Source organism: Bactrocera latifrons, unplaced genomic scaffold (assembly GCF_001853355.1).
Source record: "Bactrocera latifrons isolate USDA-ARS-PBARC rearing strain unplaced genomic scaffold, ASM185335v1 scaffold_139, whole genome shotgun sequence".
Lineage (NCBI taxonomy): Eukaryota > Metazoa > Arthropoda > Insecta > Diptera > Tephritidae > Bactrocera > Bactrocera latifrons.
This window is the reverse complement of record NW_017534841.1, coordinates 438711-458094: the sequence shown is the minus strand read 5'-3', so window position 1 is coordinate 458094 and position 19384 is coordinate 438711. Positions and strand designations below refer to the sequence as shown.

Genomic DNA, 19384 nt, shown 5'->3' with positions numbered 1-19384 from the left:
GCGGCAGACAGCATAATTCGATAAGTAAATTGGTAACCGAAAATAAATATTTTAAATTCTAGAAGAAGTTTTTTCTTGTTTTTAGTCATATTTTTATTACTTCAGTTTCAGTTTATGATAGTAATAATTTTAAATATTCTTTCTTCGCAGATACTAGTTTATACAACATTAGCGCACAGTGTACCGTCTTGCGGTTTATATGGAGCGCCGCCGTGCCAGTTTGTACCAGCGCCGCCGGGACAAACACCATCATGTGCTCGACCCGGTCGAACCTACTGCGAGCATGTGGACAATTATCCAACGTAAGTTAATAAAATAAAGAAATTTCTTGCTTTTGTAAAACTGAGAGAATTTATTTGAAAATTGTTAATTTTGGTAGTGCTATTATTTTGAGAACGCCAATAAAGAAGAACGGTTTTTTGGTAATGTTATGTTAAGTTAATTTATGTTAAATTAGGTTATGGTATGTCATGCTATTTTGTGTAGTGCAATGTTATGTTATGCTAATTTATGTTATGCTAAGTTAAGTTATGTTAAGTTTTGCTAAGTTGGGTTATGATATGTCATACTATATTTATTTTATGGTGATTTAGTGTTATGTTATGCTAAGTTAAGTTATGTTAAGTTGGGTTAAGGTATGCCAAGCCATGTTATGTTGTGTTATGTAATGTTATGCTTTGCTGACTTATGTTCTGTTGAGTTACGTTAAGTTGGGTTATGGCATCTTATGCTGTTGTGTTTTGTAATTTTATGTTATGCAAAGTTATTTTTTTTTTTATTAAGTTTGATTATGTCATGTCATGATTAGTTCTGTTGTGTTATGTTACATCATGTTAAGTTAAGTTATACGATGCTATATTATGTTATGCTATCTTATCTTATGTTATGCACTTATTTTAAATGAGCCAACAAAAACTTCAAAAAAAAAAAAAAATATGTTTTTTTTTTATACTCAATCTCACTGAATTGATATGAGAACTGGCATTTTTTTAGGCTGACAAATTCGCATTTTTCACTATTATTAGCTAATTAAACAAAGGCCAAACAAAACTGCTAATCTTCTGGTAAAACTACTATACCCCCAAGACTAATGTTTAAGCAATTAGGCAAAGCCGGTAGCGGTGGCTGGCTTGGCGCCAATATATTTTATCGTTTACTGTTGCTCACCAAACGTATGAACCAATAACCTGATCTAAAATAAGTAAACAAAAAATTACGTTCATAAAAACAGTCAATAGTTTCATGATATGTATGATAATTGAGTATGTTTGTCTATGTTTTATTTAACACTACTGCTGTGGTTCGCAATATAGGAATTCCTCAAAGAACTTAGAATTATTTATTCTCCATTTACTTAATAACACATAGTGAACTGAAAAGGCCGTTGTTACTGAAATGTCTGAAGGTTTAAGTGGAAATAAATTAACGCTTACGTATGATTGTTTACAAAATAAGTCTAAGTTAGAGGCAATAAATAAGATTTTACACCAAATGCCGGTGGTAGGTCCAGTTTCTAAACGACAAGGCAAAAAAAAAAAAAAGTTTAAAACAAACAATCCAAGGTATCAAAGCATGTAAAAACAAGAAATAATGTCTACACCGATTAAAACATGCTGACTAAAAAACACATGACTAGTAAATGAAATGAAAATGTAAATCTCTACAACAGCAATAATTAAAACACGGCTACTTATGTAAGTAAAAGTACATCCAAATTCAAAATAATGCATATTATTTAACAGAATTATTTCTATCTTGTGACATTATTAATTTTCATTTGAATATTCATAAGTCCATAATTAGGAGCGCTTACCGCCTGAAAGCCAATATTTATTCTTTGAGTGTAATTGTGAGAGTAACTAACTGAAAGTCTTAAGGTCATCGAAAACTTGCCTCTTCTCATCCATCAACCTCTGTTAATGTCGATAACATCGAAGAATTTCAACAAACACTACTTGAAAATCGTCATGTTGTGATCAGAGAAATAGTAGATGAACCCAAAATCTCTTATGAATCGACTCAATACATTTCGGTTATTTTTTTGGGTGTGTAGTAAGGCAATATTACGTCCGTATTAAAAAACCTGAATGCACTGTCACAGTTTTGCATATTTGTGACTGACTTCTTGGCCACAAACGATTCTACTAGAGTTAAATATGTATAATTTTTAGTTAGCCCTAAACTCATGACAGCTCATTTTGACCTTGAAAAAGGAAAGACCTTCAACAGTGACTATTACATACATATGTAGCATTAAGGACATTTTTAAAGAATAAATCGCTGAAAAACGGCCACAGTTGAGGTAAAAGAAAATGCTGGCAAAAATCTTTGAATTGGGCTTCAAATTGCTCCCCATTCACCGTATTCTCCAGATCTGGCCGCTAATGACTATTTCCTGTACTCAGAATCGTTAAAAAATGCTGAAATGAAAAGGGGATCACCGAAACTGAGGTCCATTTCGAAGCAAAGGAAAAATCGTGCTATGTATATCAGTAGCAGTCCGTGTACTTGAATTAATACACTAACTCCTCCCGGAAAAAACGCCTTACTTAATTTAAAGAGGTATTTGCCAATAGGGAGATTTCAAATATAGCGACTATATCTACACATTATCTCCAATAAATTTCGTAAAGTGAAATCTACTTTAACAAATTTGTTTGAATTTGTCAATCATGTTTCAGTGTTGCATTGGGTTTTTAGGGAGACGTTTTTTTTCGTTTTTTACTTCGTTGTGTTCAAAATTCTGAATCGGCCTAATACACCATGCCTTAAGAAGCACATTCTGTGAACGACTACAACTCTGAAATTATTTACCGAAAATTAAGGAAAATCAATTAACTAAAGCAATATGTGAGAAACCTGTAACTCGTAATCCCGCTTTAAAAGAATAAAGGCACGCATTTCTATAAAAACTGGGTCAATGGCATTAGATATACTTAGTGACAGTTTAGTCCATACTTCAACAATATTTACAAAAATATTTTCTATAATGAATATTATTCGAATAGTATTAACGTCGAATGTTAGAAAGTTGCTTAAAACAACAACAATATTGTGCGTGTTGAAAAAAGGTTATTTTTTATGCCTCCTACGCCTGCGGTGCAATAGCTTAGCGCCAGGTCGCACTGCTATAAAGTTTATGTAAATCCGAGCTAACACATGTTTGGAGATTTTTAAACGAAGGCCTGTTACACAACTTTATTGTTATTTATTTAGTTTTTTTTCGGATTTTTTTTTTGTTGTGTTTTTTTTTCTTTTTGGTTTTTGTTAGTTGCTTGCTGTTGATCTTTTGGAGAAAATACCTGTTTTATTGCCCCAGTCACCAAAATTTTATTTAGTCGCACCGTCGGTCCATCTGTTAGTCTGTCCGTCTGCTTGTCACATGAACACAATCAACTGATGGATTGCCTACATTTTGATTAACTTTATTTTTGTGATTTTTGTTTTTATATTTTAGTTGCGCACACTTTTACCGTTTCGTTCATTTTGGGTTGGCACGTGACCAGAATTAGCTAAACGAGTGTTGATTTTATGTTGCTGCCGCGTTTTGAATGAATTTTACAAAGCAAGTTTGTATACATAATCGGATCGAATGTAAAGCTACACCTTACTTTTGCTTTTTACGATCGTATTCGTATACAGTGTTGCGCTGAATTTAAGCAGTATTTATGTATTGATTTTTGAGTTTCATATTCAAAGCATTTAAGGTCACTAAACACTTGTGGTAAGGTAAATAATCGTAGGTTGAGTAATCTCTCACTTAATACTATCAGAAGACAATTTGGGAAATTTTTTAGTTCCGATTATTTCTACCTTACGTGACTCAAGCCAATCAAAAGTTAACTGTCTAAAGTGAACCACTTAATAGAAAACTTCTTAAAACGACATGGAAATTTTCACTTTCAGCGTGATTGAAATATCCGTTCTTTCTTCTACTCTATTATCGGCTACTTAGAAAGGTTACGTTTCCAAGATGTTTCCAAGTGTTTTCTGCCACACAACTTTGGCAATTTCCATTCACTACTCAAACGCGGTCGTAGAGATCTTGCTTTTCTAATCGGTTTACTTAAAATAAAGGGAGAATTTTTCAATATGTGGTTTTCAAGAAGAGTTTGTCGACACGTTTTAAATATGATTTCAGGCAAATGAAACGATTCGAATAAGTTTCAGCCGATGTGTGTCTACAATAACGAGCCGAATATTCTCGTCCAAGGCGTCAGTCATCTCGCGCTCTTGGCGATAAATCGCACGATCTTGAAGGTCACGTCACAGGTCCACGACTCGAGATAATGTTCTGGATTAGGGCCGTCTTGTGGGAACCGAAGATCGTCCACATCTACTTTCAGCAATTCACGCACGAAATTCATTAATCAGCGTTGTGCAACGTTCTTCTTACACTGTAACAGTGGCCACCTCCTCTGAGCCCATTCGCAGAACTTGTGACACGCTTGATGGCCGTTCGGCTTCAATTCTTACACGCGTTGGATTTTTTAAGCACGCAAACATAGATCCTTCCGAAATATCTTCCATGAAGTGGATACGCAGAGCTCTAATTGTTGCTTGCGATGGTAGATGAGCTCATTCCGGTACTCTATTCCATGCAGGAATAATGTCCTCGGTGTACGGCGTGTTTGAGAATGCGTATTGTCCACTAGAGTACACGTGATGCGAAACTGATTATGGGCTTCTCGAATTATCGACTTAAGTATTTCCTTTCGGAGTAAGTCTGTTCATTATGAAATGCCAAATTTATTCAGTTTAATTCAGCAACTAATCAACTACCAGCGGTCAAAAATACCAACGACGAAATAGTTTTGGCTTGCTGTAAACAACAAGTCTGAAAAAAACACCCTTTATAATATAATATTTCCACCCAAGAAAGTTAAAGACCTAGAGAAACAATATGGAGTCTAAATATGCATAACGTCTTCCTGAGTATAACTTGCTAAACTTCTTTCATTATTGCCTTTTACTTCACAGCTATCTCATCAAGCATCTCGTTCATAAATGGGGTTATGAAGCTAAGAATCTGCTCGTGGATGAATCCTGGGATGAATTCGCTGCATTGACGTGGCACGAGTCGCCTGTTTTCTACGATCCAGCCTTTATTTTTAATCGCCCCTATAATAGCGGCAGTGATGACTTTAATGGCTATAAATATGGCTCTCCCAATGCAAATAGTAAGGGTGGCGTCGGAGCCGGAGCTCCCAGCAGTAGTGAGAACACATTTATCTTTACAAAAGCACAGACGACAGAGACCCCAACGTAAGTTCAAATAGATCGAGCTCTATTAATAAGTATAAAATATATTGCTTGCATGAATATTTCAGCTTCCTTTTCTACACCTCCGCTGGCCAACGGCCGAATAAAAATCAGGTGAACAGCTACAGCGGTACAGGGGCCGGTAGTGGGCATAAAACGTCGTCGAATAGCCCCGCCTTTTGGCTTAAACGCATAACACGCAATATTGACGGTGTGGTGGGCGTAGAAGTGGGCGGCAACTTAACCGCCGCCTTGACATCATACGGCCCCGATGCCGACCCAGTGACGGCTAGTCGTGCGAAACGCAGGTAAATGCATAAAATCACTACAGTTTTTAATTCTTACTTGATTTTCTGAGTATCTTTTTTGTATTCTTGTTAGCATTTCTTCATCCTCCCAAAGCACATCATCTTCATCGAACCTGTCACGTGACGTTTCACTTAATATGGATCTCTTGGATATCGTCGGTGCCGACAAGGGCGCCAAAACGCGTACCAAACGACAAAGTCCCGGTCGGGAAACACTCTGCAAGACCACCTCACAATTTATTACCCCACAAGCGGCGCTCAACAACAAAGGTGAGTTTGAGTTATTATGGCACATTTACTTCGGTTTTCAGTTATTATAGCATTTTTGTTGATTTTTATTATTTTCTTGTTTTGTTAGGCAACTGGATGTTCGTGGTGAATGAGCCGAGTACAGCGCGCCAAATGGTTAAAACGGAATTATGCGCGTAAGTTTGCTATAATTAAGTATACAGTTAAATTCCACTATAAACGCCGGGTGCACATAATACACCGAATATTTTGTAGGGTGTCTAAGATGTATTTAAAATAAAATCTTTGGTGTAGGGTGTTTAGAAATTATGAAAACAGCTATTTTAGTTCTGGGAACAGTTTCCACACTGAAAAAAAAAAGTTTTATTTAATTTCTGCTTGAAGATACTTTTAACTTATTTAAATGCAATGTAATGCACAAATCTAATATCGTTTTTAATTAAAATAATTGGCGTTTTTTCTGATACTTTTAAGCATTTCATGTGTAACTGGAAAGTGAAGAAAAAAAAAAGAAAGTCTACTTTATCAAGGTTACTAGAAAATGGCAGAATAGTCCTTTTTCTAAGACGCGAAAACTTAAAAGTCATTCGAACAATTGAGACTTTAGTCTCCCAACGCCTGACTATACTATTGGGGAAAAACACGATTTGTTAATTAGGAGTAACTTTTCGAAATAAAATTTGCCAACGTGTAATAGTTAAATCAGCGAATCCACCTCACATATTTTGCCAAACATTCCGAAGTTAGATAAACCAGCAGCCGAAACGCCATTTATCTCACGATGTGATATTTTTATACTCTCTCAACAAAGTTGCTAAAGAGAGTATTATAGTTTTGTTCACATAACGGTTGTTTGTAAATCCTAAAACTAAAAGAGTCAGATATAGGGTTATATATACCAATCAGGGTGACGAGTAGAGTTGAAATCYGGAYGTCTGTCTGTCCGTCCGTCCCTCTGTCCGTCTGTCCGTCCGTCCGTGCAAGCTGTAACTTGAGTAAAAATTGAGATATCATGATGAAACTTGAAACCTATAAAGTGTCATAACTCAGCCATAAATAAAGATATTAAAATCAAATTTGGCACAAGGGATCGCATTAGGGAGGGGCATATTTGGACGTAACTTTTTTGGAAAATTGGGCGTGGCCCCGCCCCCTACTAACTATTTGTTCATATCTCTAAAACTGCTATAGCTATGTCAACCAAACTGTATAGAGTCGTTTCTTTTAGGCATTTCCATATACAGTTCAAAAATGGAAGAAATCGGATAATAACMACGCCCACCTCCCATACAAAGGTTATGTTGAAAATCACTAAAAGTGCGTTAACCGACTAACAAAAAACGTCAGAAACACTAAATTTTACGGAAGAAATGTCAGAAGGAAGCTGCATCCAGGGTTTTTTTTTAATTAAAAATGGGCCATAAACAAAAACCATATCTCAGGAAGTACTCTACCGATTTCAATGAAATTCGGTATATAATATTTTCTTAACACCCTGATGACATGTACCAAATATGGGTGAAATGGTTCACAACAACGCCTGAAATCTCGATTATCATTTTATCATGCGAGAGTATAAAATATTCGGTGACACCCGAACTTAGCCCTTCCTTACTTGTTTCCCATTTCTCTTTACCGCAACGGGGAGGATGGGTGACTGGTAGGTTTTGGTTCGTCGAGAAAGGATTTTACTTTTTAATAATACTTTTTCTGAAGTAGTACCTTTTGGCACAAGTTATTCTGCGTTGGATTTCGGTGTTAATACTGGTTCCATGATAGATGAAATTATCTACGACGTCCAAGTTATGATTATCAACAGTGATATGGGAGGCAAGTCGCGAGTGCGACGACTCTTTGTTTAATGACACAAGATATTTCATTTTACCCTTGTTCACTACAAGACCCAATCGCTTCGCTTCCTTATCCAGTCTGGATAATCTAACCCGAGGCTGTTTTTTCTCTTCATTGGGGTTATCTTTTACGTGGAGTGTCCCAGCGTACAATCTTGGGGAGAGATTTTGCGCCTTCTCACTTTAGTTCGCCTTCAAACGGATTTTTTTTTTTTGGCTACGAAGAGGATACTTGCTCTAAGAACGGTGGTCGTGAGCTGCTTGAGCCATATGTAAAAGAATCGTTTCTGACTACACACAGGTGAATGGCGCTCAGAGAACTTTCCTTCATTTCTCAACACTGCGTTCAAAAAGTATTTAAAATATTCTAACTATGGAATAAACTATTCTATTTATCTTGCCATTCGATAATTTTCTTTGTACAAAACCCTTTCGAAATGCTTAGTTTCATGCACTTTTCGTTTAAGAGCCCTATCTACGACCTAAAGCTGTAACCCTGAATAGTTCATACAGTTTACTTGTCATTTAGTTCTTAAACGTACAAAAATAATATAAAAGCTCATTGACAGCCATGCCGAAGTGCCATGCTTTTGAAATATTCTTCCTTTCTGTACAGTTGTAAAGTTGGAAACACGGTATTTTTTATAATACGAAATCGACTTTAATCTGAATCTTAAAAATTCAGTAAGCGATGATGGGATCAGCAATAAAATATAGACCTCCAATAAGATACTTAAACTGTTAGTCATCTGATATCTAGGAAAAGCCAAAAATTAAGAATTTATGCTGGAAGGATACCGGTGTGCTTTACATAAGACGATTATTCAACAATTTCCATTGAAATAGCAATAATACACGGAATCTATAACCAACTCAAATGCATTGCTTTCACATACCATTAAACTGCTCATTCAATCCGCATCAATAGTTTTTTCCCTTAGATTATTCCTCTTTATATCGGTTATAGCCGAGTGTATGGTGCCCATTGGAGACTGCAAGTGTAGGCAGGTTCTTCTCCAACTGCTCCTTCCGAAAGAATGGAGGTCTTCCTCTTCTTCTGCCGGCTGTTATCTCTTAGTTCTACGTCTATCTTCACTAACATTTTTTATGTTTCAATCTTTAACAACGACGGCTACGGAATCATCCAACATATTTCAAAAGTATTTTGGGGACTCTACATTTTTACATTGGTAGCTGAATGTTACAAAGCATTGAAGTCATCGAAATCTTGTTTCATGCGAGTTTATCACCTACCTCTGTTGACGGTAGTAACACTGAAAAAGCTAAAGAAACAGTGTTTCAAAATGATGTGTTTGGCATCAGAGATCAACATCTTTCATGGATTAGCTCAAACAAAAAATTTTAAATAAATCGATTTTGTTGTTCTAATAGGCGCTGGTCATGGAGATATTGCAAAATATTTTTTGCTAAATAATAATTTAAAAACAAAAAACAAAAATTTCATGCGAACACAAATTTCACGATTGAATTTAAGATGAGTCCATTTATGTAGATGCCAATTTTATCTCGCAATTCCATTCAAATCCACCAGTTGCTAATAGCAGGGGATAACATAGAAGAGAGTTGGAAGCGTGCCAAATTCTATGTGTTTTCAAGCTTTCAGAAATATATATCTTTACCCTAAATGCCATATTTACATACAACTGACTCTTTGTTGAATTAAATAAGTCTTAATTGGCGTTATGCATACCCCGATTTTTTTCGCCAAAAAGAGTACCCCTTCAATTTTTAGCGCGCTACACGCCACACTCATTGACACATGAATAATATAACTGTAAAATAAAATGAAAATCAAAGGCAAACTGACACAGTCTTAACCCTCAAACGAACAATCAATCAGGGGAACAAATTAGCTGCATGCAAGCTTTGCCAGTAGCTCACCCGGCACACAGGGGTACACAGCGGAATGGCATCTATTGTGGCAGCATTGTATTACTTGCTGCACATACTGCATTTGAATTCGACTATTCAACTGTGTAGGATATGGGTTCAATGGGAGAAAGAGCGCCGTTCGCTGTGACTCTTACTCTTATTCGTTTGAGCTGCTTTTCGGGGAATAATTGACGATTGCTTGCTTTCACAGTCCAGCAATAATTGCGGTTAAATATGAATTTCACACCTTCCAGCACAAAAACCATTAAAAGAACATACACAAACACTCACTAATATTTGAGGAAAAAAATATGAAATTATATAAAAAAAAATGCTTAAAAATAACTGTGCGAAATTGGGTCAGCGACAAAGGAAACGTCTGCGCGTGCGCGTAAACTCTGCTGGCGGCGCTAACTAAGGTCCTGCTTGTTATTTGTGCGCAAGTATGCGTATATGATTGCACGGGTTCGCGCCAGCAAGGGTACATGCTTCCTTATATATTTGTTATATGTAAAAGGGTTTGTGTGTGTGTGTGTGTGTGTGTGTATGCTTGGAAGGTTCCCCTAACAGCAGGAAAAATTGCGTACAAAGTGACTTTGAACCGAAGGGGGTATTACAAGATGATTTGCTAGGGGACAAATAAAGGCGATAGCCACGCGCGCAACCAAACAACAAGGGGATCCCAGTTAGAGAGGGGCTGCCGTGCATAACCGTGGTAAGGCAAAGACACGCGTACTATGTGCAACATGGTGCATACATATTTATATATATAAAAAACAAAATTTTTATGTGTGTGTGTGGGTGAATTCCTTGCTACAATGAGTAGCCATGCGAATTACCTTAGAGATATCTACCTACAACTTTTAATTAAACAAACACTTGTTACTACGGCGCTCACAGCTTGTAACACGCATGTGTGCACAATGAATCTTTGCATGTGTGCATGTAGTAGTGTGTGTGAAAACACAAGTAGTTGCGCATATGTCTGTGCATGTGTATATAATATACAATTAATTTTGCATTGGGCAAAAAACAACAACAACCAAGATGAGGGGAAAAGTCAGAGTAAAAAACAACAACAAGAGGGAATAACAACAACAAAAGCAACAACAAACAAAAACAAGAAAAATTTTGACTTCGGTTACACCAACGGAATAATACCCTTCACAAATATAAATATTTCCATACAAAAACGAAATTTTGTTCGCTAAATTTGTATGTCAGCTATAAGATATAGTGCTCCGATCTAAAATTGTTTAACAGAAATTGTAGCACTGCTTTGCAGGATACTCTGTGCCAAATTTTGTGAAAGCAGCTTGTCAAACAAAAAAGTTCTCCATACAAGGGTTTAATTTTGATCATTCCGATTGTATGACAGCTATAAGCTATAGTAATTTGAACTGAACAATTTTTTCTCAAAAAACAACCTGGAAGAATATCTCAGAGAATAGCTCAGAGTTACTTTCATGAAGTGTATCTCGTGAAATGAAAAAAAAAAAAACGTCCTCCAAACATGGATTTAATGTTGATAGGTCAGTTTGTATGAAAGCTATATACTATAGTGGTTCAATATGAATGATTTCCACCGGTAAGCAGCTTTTGACAAAGAAAAGAGGGTGTGAAAAATTTTGAAGTGATATCTCATAAACCAAGGGACTGCCTCACGTACATACAGACAGATGGCCGTGACTAAAACGCCTGAGCTCGTCGCGGTGCTCATTTACTATAGTTTATCGTCACTTAAAATGCAAAGCAACGTATCATCAAAAAAATCGAAATTGAACTGTTATCGCTTAGAATTCACTACATCATATTACATACGTCTGTATGTAGCATAACCAATATATAACCAACATGTAACCAATATATAACCACTTAATAACCAAAACCCAAATTTTGTTTCAATGCGACTTGCTTCTATTGTGTCGTTTTTCCTTCGCCTATAAACTTATGAAAAGTGATGTTACGTTATTTTGCATTTTAGTTGACGATATATTCTTTCTAGGGTCTCTGTTGCTTCCTTCTGAGTTTTAAAAACATTTTGTCAATCTTAATACAGACTGTTAAGGGTATAAAAAACAGAATACAACACAATAAAAAAGATAGCAAAAAATTGCGTGCGAATTTGCACAGGATACGGTCTAAGCTGCACATGCATTTTTGCTGTTCTTATTGTTGTTGTTGCATTTTTGGCATTCTCCGCTTATGCGCGCCGCTTCGCCACTCACCTTTATTGCACCTTTAAAGTGCATTTTTTATAGCTGCGTACACTCTTGTTGTTGTTGTTGTTGTTGTTGTTGTTGTTAATGCATATTTTATAGCTATATACAATGTAGTTGTTGTTGTGAATGCATTTATATTTTTTACTTGTTTCCCATCTTATTTTATACGTACATATTCACCATTTTTGCCTCATTCTCATCTTATGCTCATTCGTTTTTGCAGCTCGAACACCTGCTCGAATCTCTGCCAACTGCCCAACGGTTACAACTCCAGATGCGAGCAGAAATTCGTGCAGAAACGCCTGATTGCCCTGCAGGCCAACGGTCAAAATCTCTACACGGACTCATTTTGGTTTCCGAGCTGTTGCGTTTGTACGATAGCGGCGAATTGAGAGCACACCACGGTCGTCTTCAGCTTGACGGAAGAATGCTGCTACAGCGACGGCACTTAAGCTGAAGATTCTTTAAATCATTGTTTAATTAATTTATGGAGACTTAAATAATTTATATACATACATATAACGAATTTGTTAACAATGCAAGCGTTCAGCAAAAACAAAAGCAAGACACACTCATGTGTGAACTCCAAATCATGAAACATTAAAAACGAAAAAAGAAAAAAACAAAAACACTTTCAACGATCTGTAGCATTAAATAATTTGTAGCGAAAAAAGAAGATATTTGTAATAATTACATAATTAAAAACGATAAAATGTGAAAAAAAGAACTTGTTTTATTGTCAATAATTGAAAAAATAGATGTGTAAAAAGTAATAAACTGGCGTGATCATTTTCCTAAAGAAAATGTATGAAATTCGAAAAAACAACTTTGGTGCATCGAAACTAAAATATTCTTCCAGGTTTTTTTCTTAGCAATAGTGATCTGAATATAAATATATGTTTGAAGATTTTAGCATTGTATTCAAGAATATCTCGACACATAAAAAAGTTTGCCGTATTTTTATTGGTCAATTTGTATGGCAGCTATGTACTATAGTAATTCGATCTGAGCAATATCTTGAGATAATTTGCGGTTGCAAAATCGTATTATTCTTCACAAGAAGTTGGTCAATTTAAGGTAACTCTTTCCATAGACCGTAAGATTTTGTGACAATAATTATTTTTTCTGCAATAAACTTCTCGAATTTTCGATTGAATATTTACTTCGGGGTACCCAAGTGCAAACACCCCTTATTGTAAAAGAGACCTGCACATCTTCCTCACCGCTTAGCTTGATTTAATTACAACTACTGCCATCGCTTGAGAACGAATCAAGGCAAGTACAGATAAGAAAATTGCATGACTATTGGGAAATCGATCTTTCACAATCCACATGAAATCGTATCAGAAACAAGCGAAGAACTATTTCAATCATAAACATCTTGTGCCAAATTACAAGTTCTGAATACCTGTGTATATTTGTCTGTATGTCTGCGAAAGGACAACAACAATAACAGCAACACAAATGCTAACACTCAGGTACAACAACTACCACTGGGATAATTGTAGTATCAGGCAGACGAAATAAAATTAGGAACTGAAACACAATCAAAATCCTTCGGTGTCCTACGGAGTTGCGTGGAAGTGAAAACAGTTGAAAATGTATACACACATACAGTTAGTCACATACAACATGCATACCTTTTGTTTAAAATGCCATAAATTACTTTTTGATGTCACGCTTCGTTATTGCTTTTAATTGGAAATTTTAATCGTTCAAAATTTTCACAACATTTAAAATGCTTGTGATTGGACCAAATAGAGTTACTTTTTTCAATAGCCTTTTTTAGACAGATCACGAAGACTCCGGAGAGTCGATTTGGCGCCGTACGCAGCAACTTGGAGTGACGTATGGAGAAACTTGGCGCATTTTACGTTAAGATCTTAAATTGAAAGCACACAAATTACAGTTTGTGCAAGAACTGAAGCCGCTCGTCCTTCCCAAGCGACATCGTTTCGCGCTATGGGCTCTTGAAAAGTGCAAAGAAGATCCGATGTTTTGGGTTTGTTAACGAGCTAAATTGCCGCATTTGGGACGCACAACAGCCTGAAGAGATTCAAGAGCTGCCTTTGGCGATCCTTTATAGCTTCACTATTTACAATATAAACATATTGAAAGGTTCCTTATTCTACACAAAAATGAAACTTTGGGTTCGCAGATAGTTCCGAAACGCCGTTGAAAAGAAATGCGGGTTCCACTAAGGACTAACCTACTTATCGGGGAAGCTAACAAATTGTGGAACTAAAGAAGGCAGATGCCATTTCCTGTTATCTCGAAAGTTATTAGAACTTTAAAATAAACGATGACGTCTTCTGGCCTTTGAAGCATGATTTCAATATTTCTTGGCCCTATTATTTCTTTCCCATCTAGTATTATCGAGCAGAAGGCACGCATGCTATGCTTAATTTGTCGAATGGTCGAGTGAGGCTCGTTCTTCGTATGACTTTTCGCCGACTAACAGGAAGGAAATCAAAGAAGGTAAGATGGCGTTCATGATGGCCGTCATCTCATCATCAGAATGACATTCTTCTAACTTTGAATAACGATTCCATTGCAGTACAATCAAAATGTGGTTCGAATCTAAAGGAGAGCGGTAATTACCTTATTTCCTGGCTGTAAAACTTTGCGATGGTTATCTGCGAGCGCTGGCTTGTCAGCTAATTGATTCGGCACTAAGCAGAAATGGAATCTGAGACAAGCCTCGCACGAAATTTGACGAGGCCTCGGAGCGACCGTTCCCAGAGTTCTCCCTTACTTCAAGTGGATCACATAAATAATCGATACGTTCTCAAATGCACTGGGCAAAATCGTCGATAACAATTAATCGCTAAAATTTCCTTGCGTACGCCTCTAAAAGGAAATGAAGCAATAACGAATAACTGAGCAAGTTAGCCCATTCGGTTTATGTCCGCGAAATTTTTGCAATGAAATCCGTTGAAGAATAATCTGTAGTATTTACATTGAAGTGGGTTTTTCTGATATAATACATGTTACAAAAATTGTAGTAAAACACCGAAAGTGTTACAGAAGGTTGCGGCCAGCGATGGCGTTTCACTTGGTTCTGTTATTGGTTGACTGTTATGGATGGCTAAATGTGGAATTTTTATGGGTGATCCTTTAGACGTACTTTTCTTAGTAGCCTTTTTTTTTTGACGGATCGTGCGTGAGTTTTTTCCTCTTTGGATATGTAAAGTCTAAAGTCTATGAGCAAAATAATATGCGTATCATTAGTCAGCTATCAGTCGAAATGCTTGAACGCGTCAACGAAAACTGGACTCAACGGATGGACCATCTAGGACGTAGCCGCGGCCAACATTTCAGGCGGACAATCTTCAAAAACTAAATGACAAAGAATGTTCTTTCGAATGATAAGAAACATTCCCCAATAAATTTGAAGTTTCTGTGTGTTTTCCTTAAGGAAGTAGGGTACTTTGAAATGGATCACACTTTAGCTTGCCATAATCTAGCTAAAGTCAATTGAATATACATATGTAGATCAGGATAAAATTCAAAACGCTTGCATTTCTCTCTAACAAATATGTAAGCCCTTTGAACTGAAGAGTTCAAGGCACTGCATAATCATTTGTATCATTTGTATTTGTATAATCATGTTTGAGTATTCGTCAAGTAATTTTTCATTTCAAATACTTACATACATACTTACTTTTTACAACTGATATTTTATTCAAATGAATGATGTTGGGAAAGTTTTTAACAAGCGTGTTATTAAAAATGCGAACAACTCAAGTTTGGCGATTGCAATTGCCAGAACACAACAACAACAATTTTTGCAATATCCTTTTACCCTTTTATATTTTGCACGGTGAAATCATATGTAAATACACCAAGCGTTTATACATACACATATACATATATATGTATATACATATATGCTCATATACATATATTAACTGTATAATAATAAATGCCTGCATTTGTTTGTGTAAATATTTTGTTGTTGTAAAGTAAGTAGCTGCAAAAGTTTCGTGCCTTTTAATTTCCTCTCAAGGATATTGACACATTGAAGCGTTGAATGGCTTCATCATTAACTGCTGCGCGAACAGCGCAAGTAGCGAACCAGCAATAACAACAACAACAACAACTAATAACCACTTGAAAGGACCATCAACAACGGACAGACACACAAATTATGCACTCAAGTACTCATTCGCCTATAACAAAGATAATTAAGGACAACAACAAAAACTCTTGCAATAAACGGATATGAATACATACATACAAACACATATACACCCATATGTATATATTTATGCGCTTATATGTATGTATGTGTAACTTGTTTATGTAAATGAGCGTCAGTGTATGCGCGGTAGGTCATTATTGCTGTACACATCATTATCTGCGGCAGTTGAAGTGTCGGCAACAACAGCAACAACAAAAATAGTGAATTATAACAACACCATCATTAGGAACATCATTAAGTTTATTTTACGACAGCAACTGCATTGCGCAACGCGAAAAGCAATGTTGCCAAGGAAGGCAACAAAAACAAAATGAACCAACAAAAGCAACAACAGCCAAACTGTAATCGCCTTAACTACCAAGTAAATATGACGGCAAATAAAAAGACGAAGACTGCGCAACAATAACAACTGTGTGTGTGTGTGTGTGTGTGTGTGAGGACGACGTGCAGCAGCAGCAACAAAAAGAGAACAGTAATAACAAGAACAACAAGAGGCGCAGCGGTCATCACTTTCATGCGGCGTGAAACAGTACGTTCATTCGATCAGTTCACTAAAAGATGAGCAACAGTAGCAACAACAATAGGTGCAACAACAACAACACCCCACAAATGGCAACAACAGCAGCCATACTAACAATTACAAAAACAATTTTTGCAACAACAACAGGTCTGATGACTACAACAACAACAATTGCACTTATAAAAGCAACAACAATAATAATTACAAATAAATGAAAATAACAAAAACAACAACACGAATATCTACAACAACAACAACAACAATAAGAAAAATTACAAAACTACAACACTAGTGCCTACAACAACAACAATTAAAGTGAGCGAAAATAACAACAACAATGTGCCACAACAACAGCGCGCAGCATTTGGCGATTGTACTCGTTGATGACGCTTTTGGCAGGCTACAAACAGGCATTCAACCAGCCGACCGGCGAGTCAGTCATGCCCAACCATGCCGAGCCAAGCAAGGAATCATAATAACAATGGAAAAAATTTAACATCTGCTTCTTTCATGATTTCGGAAAAGCTGAAAACTCAAAAACACATACAAGTAATAAAAGCAACAAATGCAACAAAAACAACAACGACAAAAAAACCATAATATTAATGTATTATTTCGTTGGCAGCGGTGTGCGCTCATAGATACTTACACACACACAAATACACACCTTTGTCTGCGGAGTGTTGTACGTTTTTATTGTAACTGTTTTGGCATTTCGTTCCCTTTCTCACTTTGCTGCGCTCGTTGCCGTCACAATAAAATTCTTGTATGTGTGTGTATGCATGATAGAGCCTTCCTTGGCATAACTATCGCTTGTTGACACTACATTGTGTTGTTGTTGTATCGGTTCTCATGAGTGGGTACTTGCAGCAAAGACAAACTTATTGCATCAGCGCTCATGCGCTGAGAAATTCTCACTTTTAAGCTGGCGGCGTCAATTCTGACAGTGTGTCTCCTTAACGCTTAGGACAACGAGGAATGCGCCTGTGAAAGAGAATTCTGGTACTCTACATATTGGTACATAAGGGGGGCCCATAAAAATATCAAGTAAAAATTTATTATACAAAAAAAAAAAAAAAAAAAAAAAAAAAAAAAAAAAAAAAAAAAAAAAAAAAAAAAAAAAAAAAAACAAAAAAAAAAAAAAAAAAAAAAAATGAAATACAGTAAGGAAATTTCTTCCTGGTAGGTATTTTTTATTACAGTCAAATGTATTTCATCAAAATTATGGGGATCGAAACGATGCGTTTCAAATAGAAATAAATAAAAAAAAGGTTTCTCATCACAAAACAATACCCGATCCAAGGCAAAAACTTTAAAAAATAACTCAAACAATAAAAATCAGAATAGACTTCCTAAGGAAACCTACGCATCATAAAGTTTTAAGCCTTTGGTACCGAGTATGAGCACCTCCCGTTCTAATCTCGAAATTGTCGAATCAATCCCGAATTAATCGCAAAATTATTTTTTTTTTTGCAGACGAGTATCCACTTATTATAAAATTTGGAATATTCACAAACGAATTCTAATATAATCTCGAACAAGTTTTTAAAATCACCGAAATGAATCTGAACTGCTCTCGAAACTTTTTAATGTTACTTTGTACTTTTTTTATAGAAATCAGTAAATATGACCTTGATTTAATCCCGAAATAATTTTTCTGTGTTTTTTTTTTTGCAGATTACTTCATTAAAATTTGTATTTTAGAAATAGTCTGAACCTGTTCCGAAAATGTTGAATCAGTTCCGAATCAGTCCCGAAATTATTTTTCTTGTTTGTTTGCAAATTGGCTCCTAAAAATTTGTGTTTTAGAAAGAGTCGAAAATATTTTCTGTTTTTTTGGAGATTACTTCCTTCAAATTTCTATTTTAGAAATAGTCCCGAACTTGTCCCGAAAAAGCCCAATCGGTTCTGAATTTATCCCGAAATTACTTTTTAGTGATTTACAGATTAGTTCTTAAATATCTACATTTTAGAAATAGTTCAAAGCATGTCCCGAAAATGTTGAATTAGTTCCGAAATTATTTTTCTTGTGTTTTGCAAATTGGCTCCTAAAAATTTGTGTTTTAGAAGTAATCCCGAAAATTTTGAAACAGCGCCGAATTAATCCCGAAATAGCTTTTGTTCTTTTTTGCAGATTATTTCCTAAAAATTGATATTTTATAAATAATAACTACATAACTAATTGAAAACATTTACATAGTAAAATTTAGATATTTTCTAAAAATGTGTATTTTAGAAATAGTACCGAACCTGTACCGAAAATGTTGAATAGGTCTCGACTTAATCAGAATTAAGTATTAGGACTAGAAAGAATAAATTCCACTATAGCATTTTTTGGAATTACCGATAACTTCCTCTTATTTTTTTTCCGGTATTAAGGAACCACCCTATGTGGAATATATACTAATACATATATGAAAAATGCAGTCGTGCGTACATTCAACTCCTCTTCAAGTATTTTATTTATTTAAGCGTATACRTAAGTATGCATGCATGTACCAAAGCAACCCTGTGTATACGAATGTATGTATGTAAGCGACGCTACTACTTTAATTTTATAACACTCTTTCGCTGATAAATAGATAGCATTTTCTTATAGGCGCGCACGACTTGCAGCCGCACACACATACGCATACGCCAGCGCAGGACGAAATATGCACCCAGTTGCATGCTAACAAACAAGTATTTGGTCGCATCTGTCTAGCTGGCACGCACACAAACACACATGCAAACATACAAACAAGCACATGCTTGAGCAGCAAATAGTCAAGGCAAGTTAACGAAAATGTCCCAGCACTTATGTTTATCTACGAAATGTCTGTATGTATGTGTGGATGTGTGTGTGTGTGGGCTTGCATGTTGAGGAAGTGGCATTT

The 19384-nt window shown here is 35.9% G+C and overlaps 1 protein-coding gene across 4 annotated transcripts in view; it reads left to right on the top strand.

Annotated features, from left to right (window-relative positions):
- LOC108965317 (protein spaetzle 5) overlaps positions 1 to 12454 on the top strand; it is a 29684-nt gene extending 17230 nt beyond the window's left edge. For all 4 annotated transcript variants that reach the window (XM_018927640.1, XM_018927638.1, XM_018927641.1 and 1 more), the window contains 6 exons: positions 151 to 302; positions 4981 to 5265; positions 5331 to 5570; positions 5644 to 5840; positions 5929 to 5995; positions 12008 to 12454. In XM_018927640.1, coding sequence (XP_018783185.1) covers positions 151 to 302; positions 4981 to 5265; positions 5331 to 5570; positions 5644 to 5840; positions 5929 to 5995; positions 12008 to 12176 — 1110 coding nt within the window. In that variant the 3' untranslated portion in view covers positions 12177 to 12454. The remainder of the gene's footprint in view (positions 1 to 150; positions 303 to 4980; positions 5266 to 5330; positions 5571 to 5643; positions 5841 to 5928; positions 5996 to 12007) is intronic.
- The last annotated feature ends 6930 nt before the right edge of the window (positions 12455 to 19384 follow it).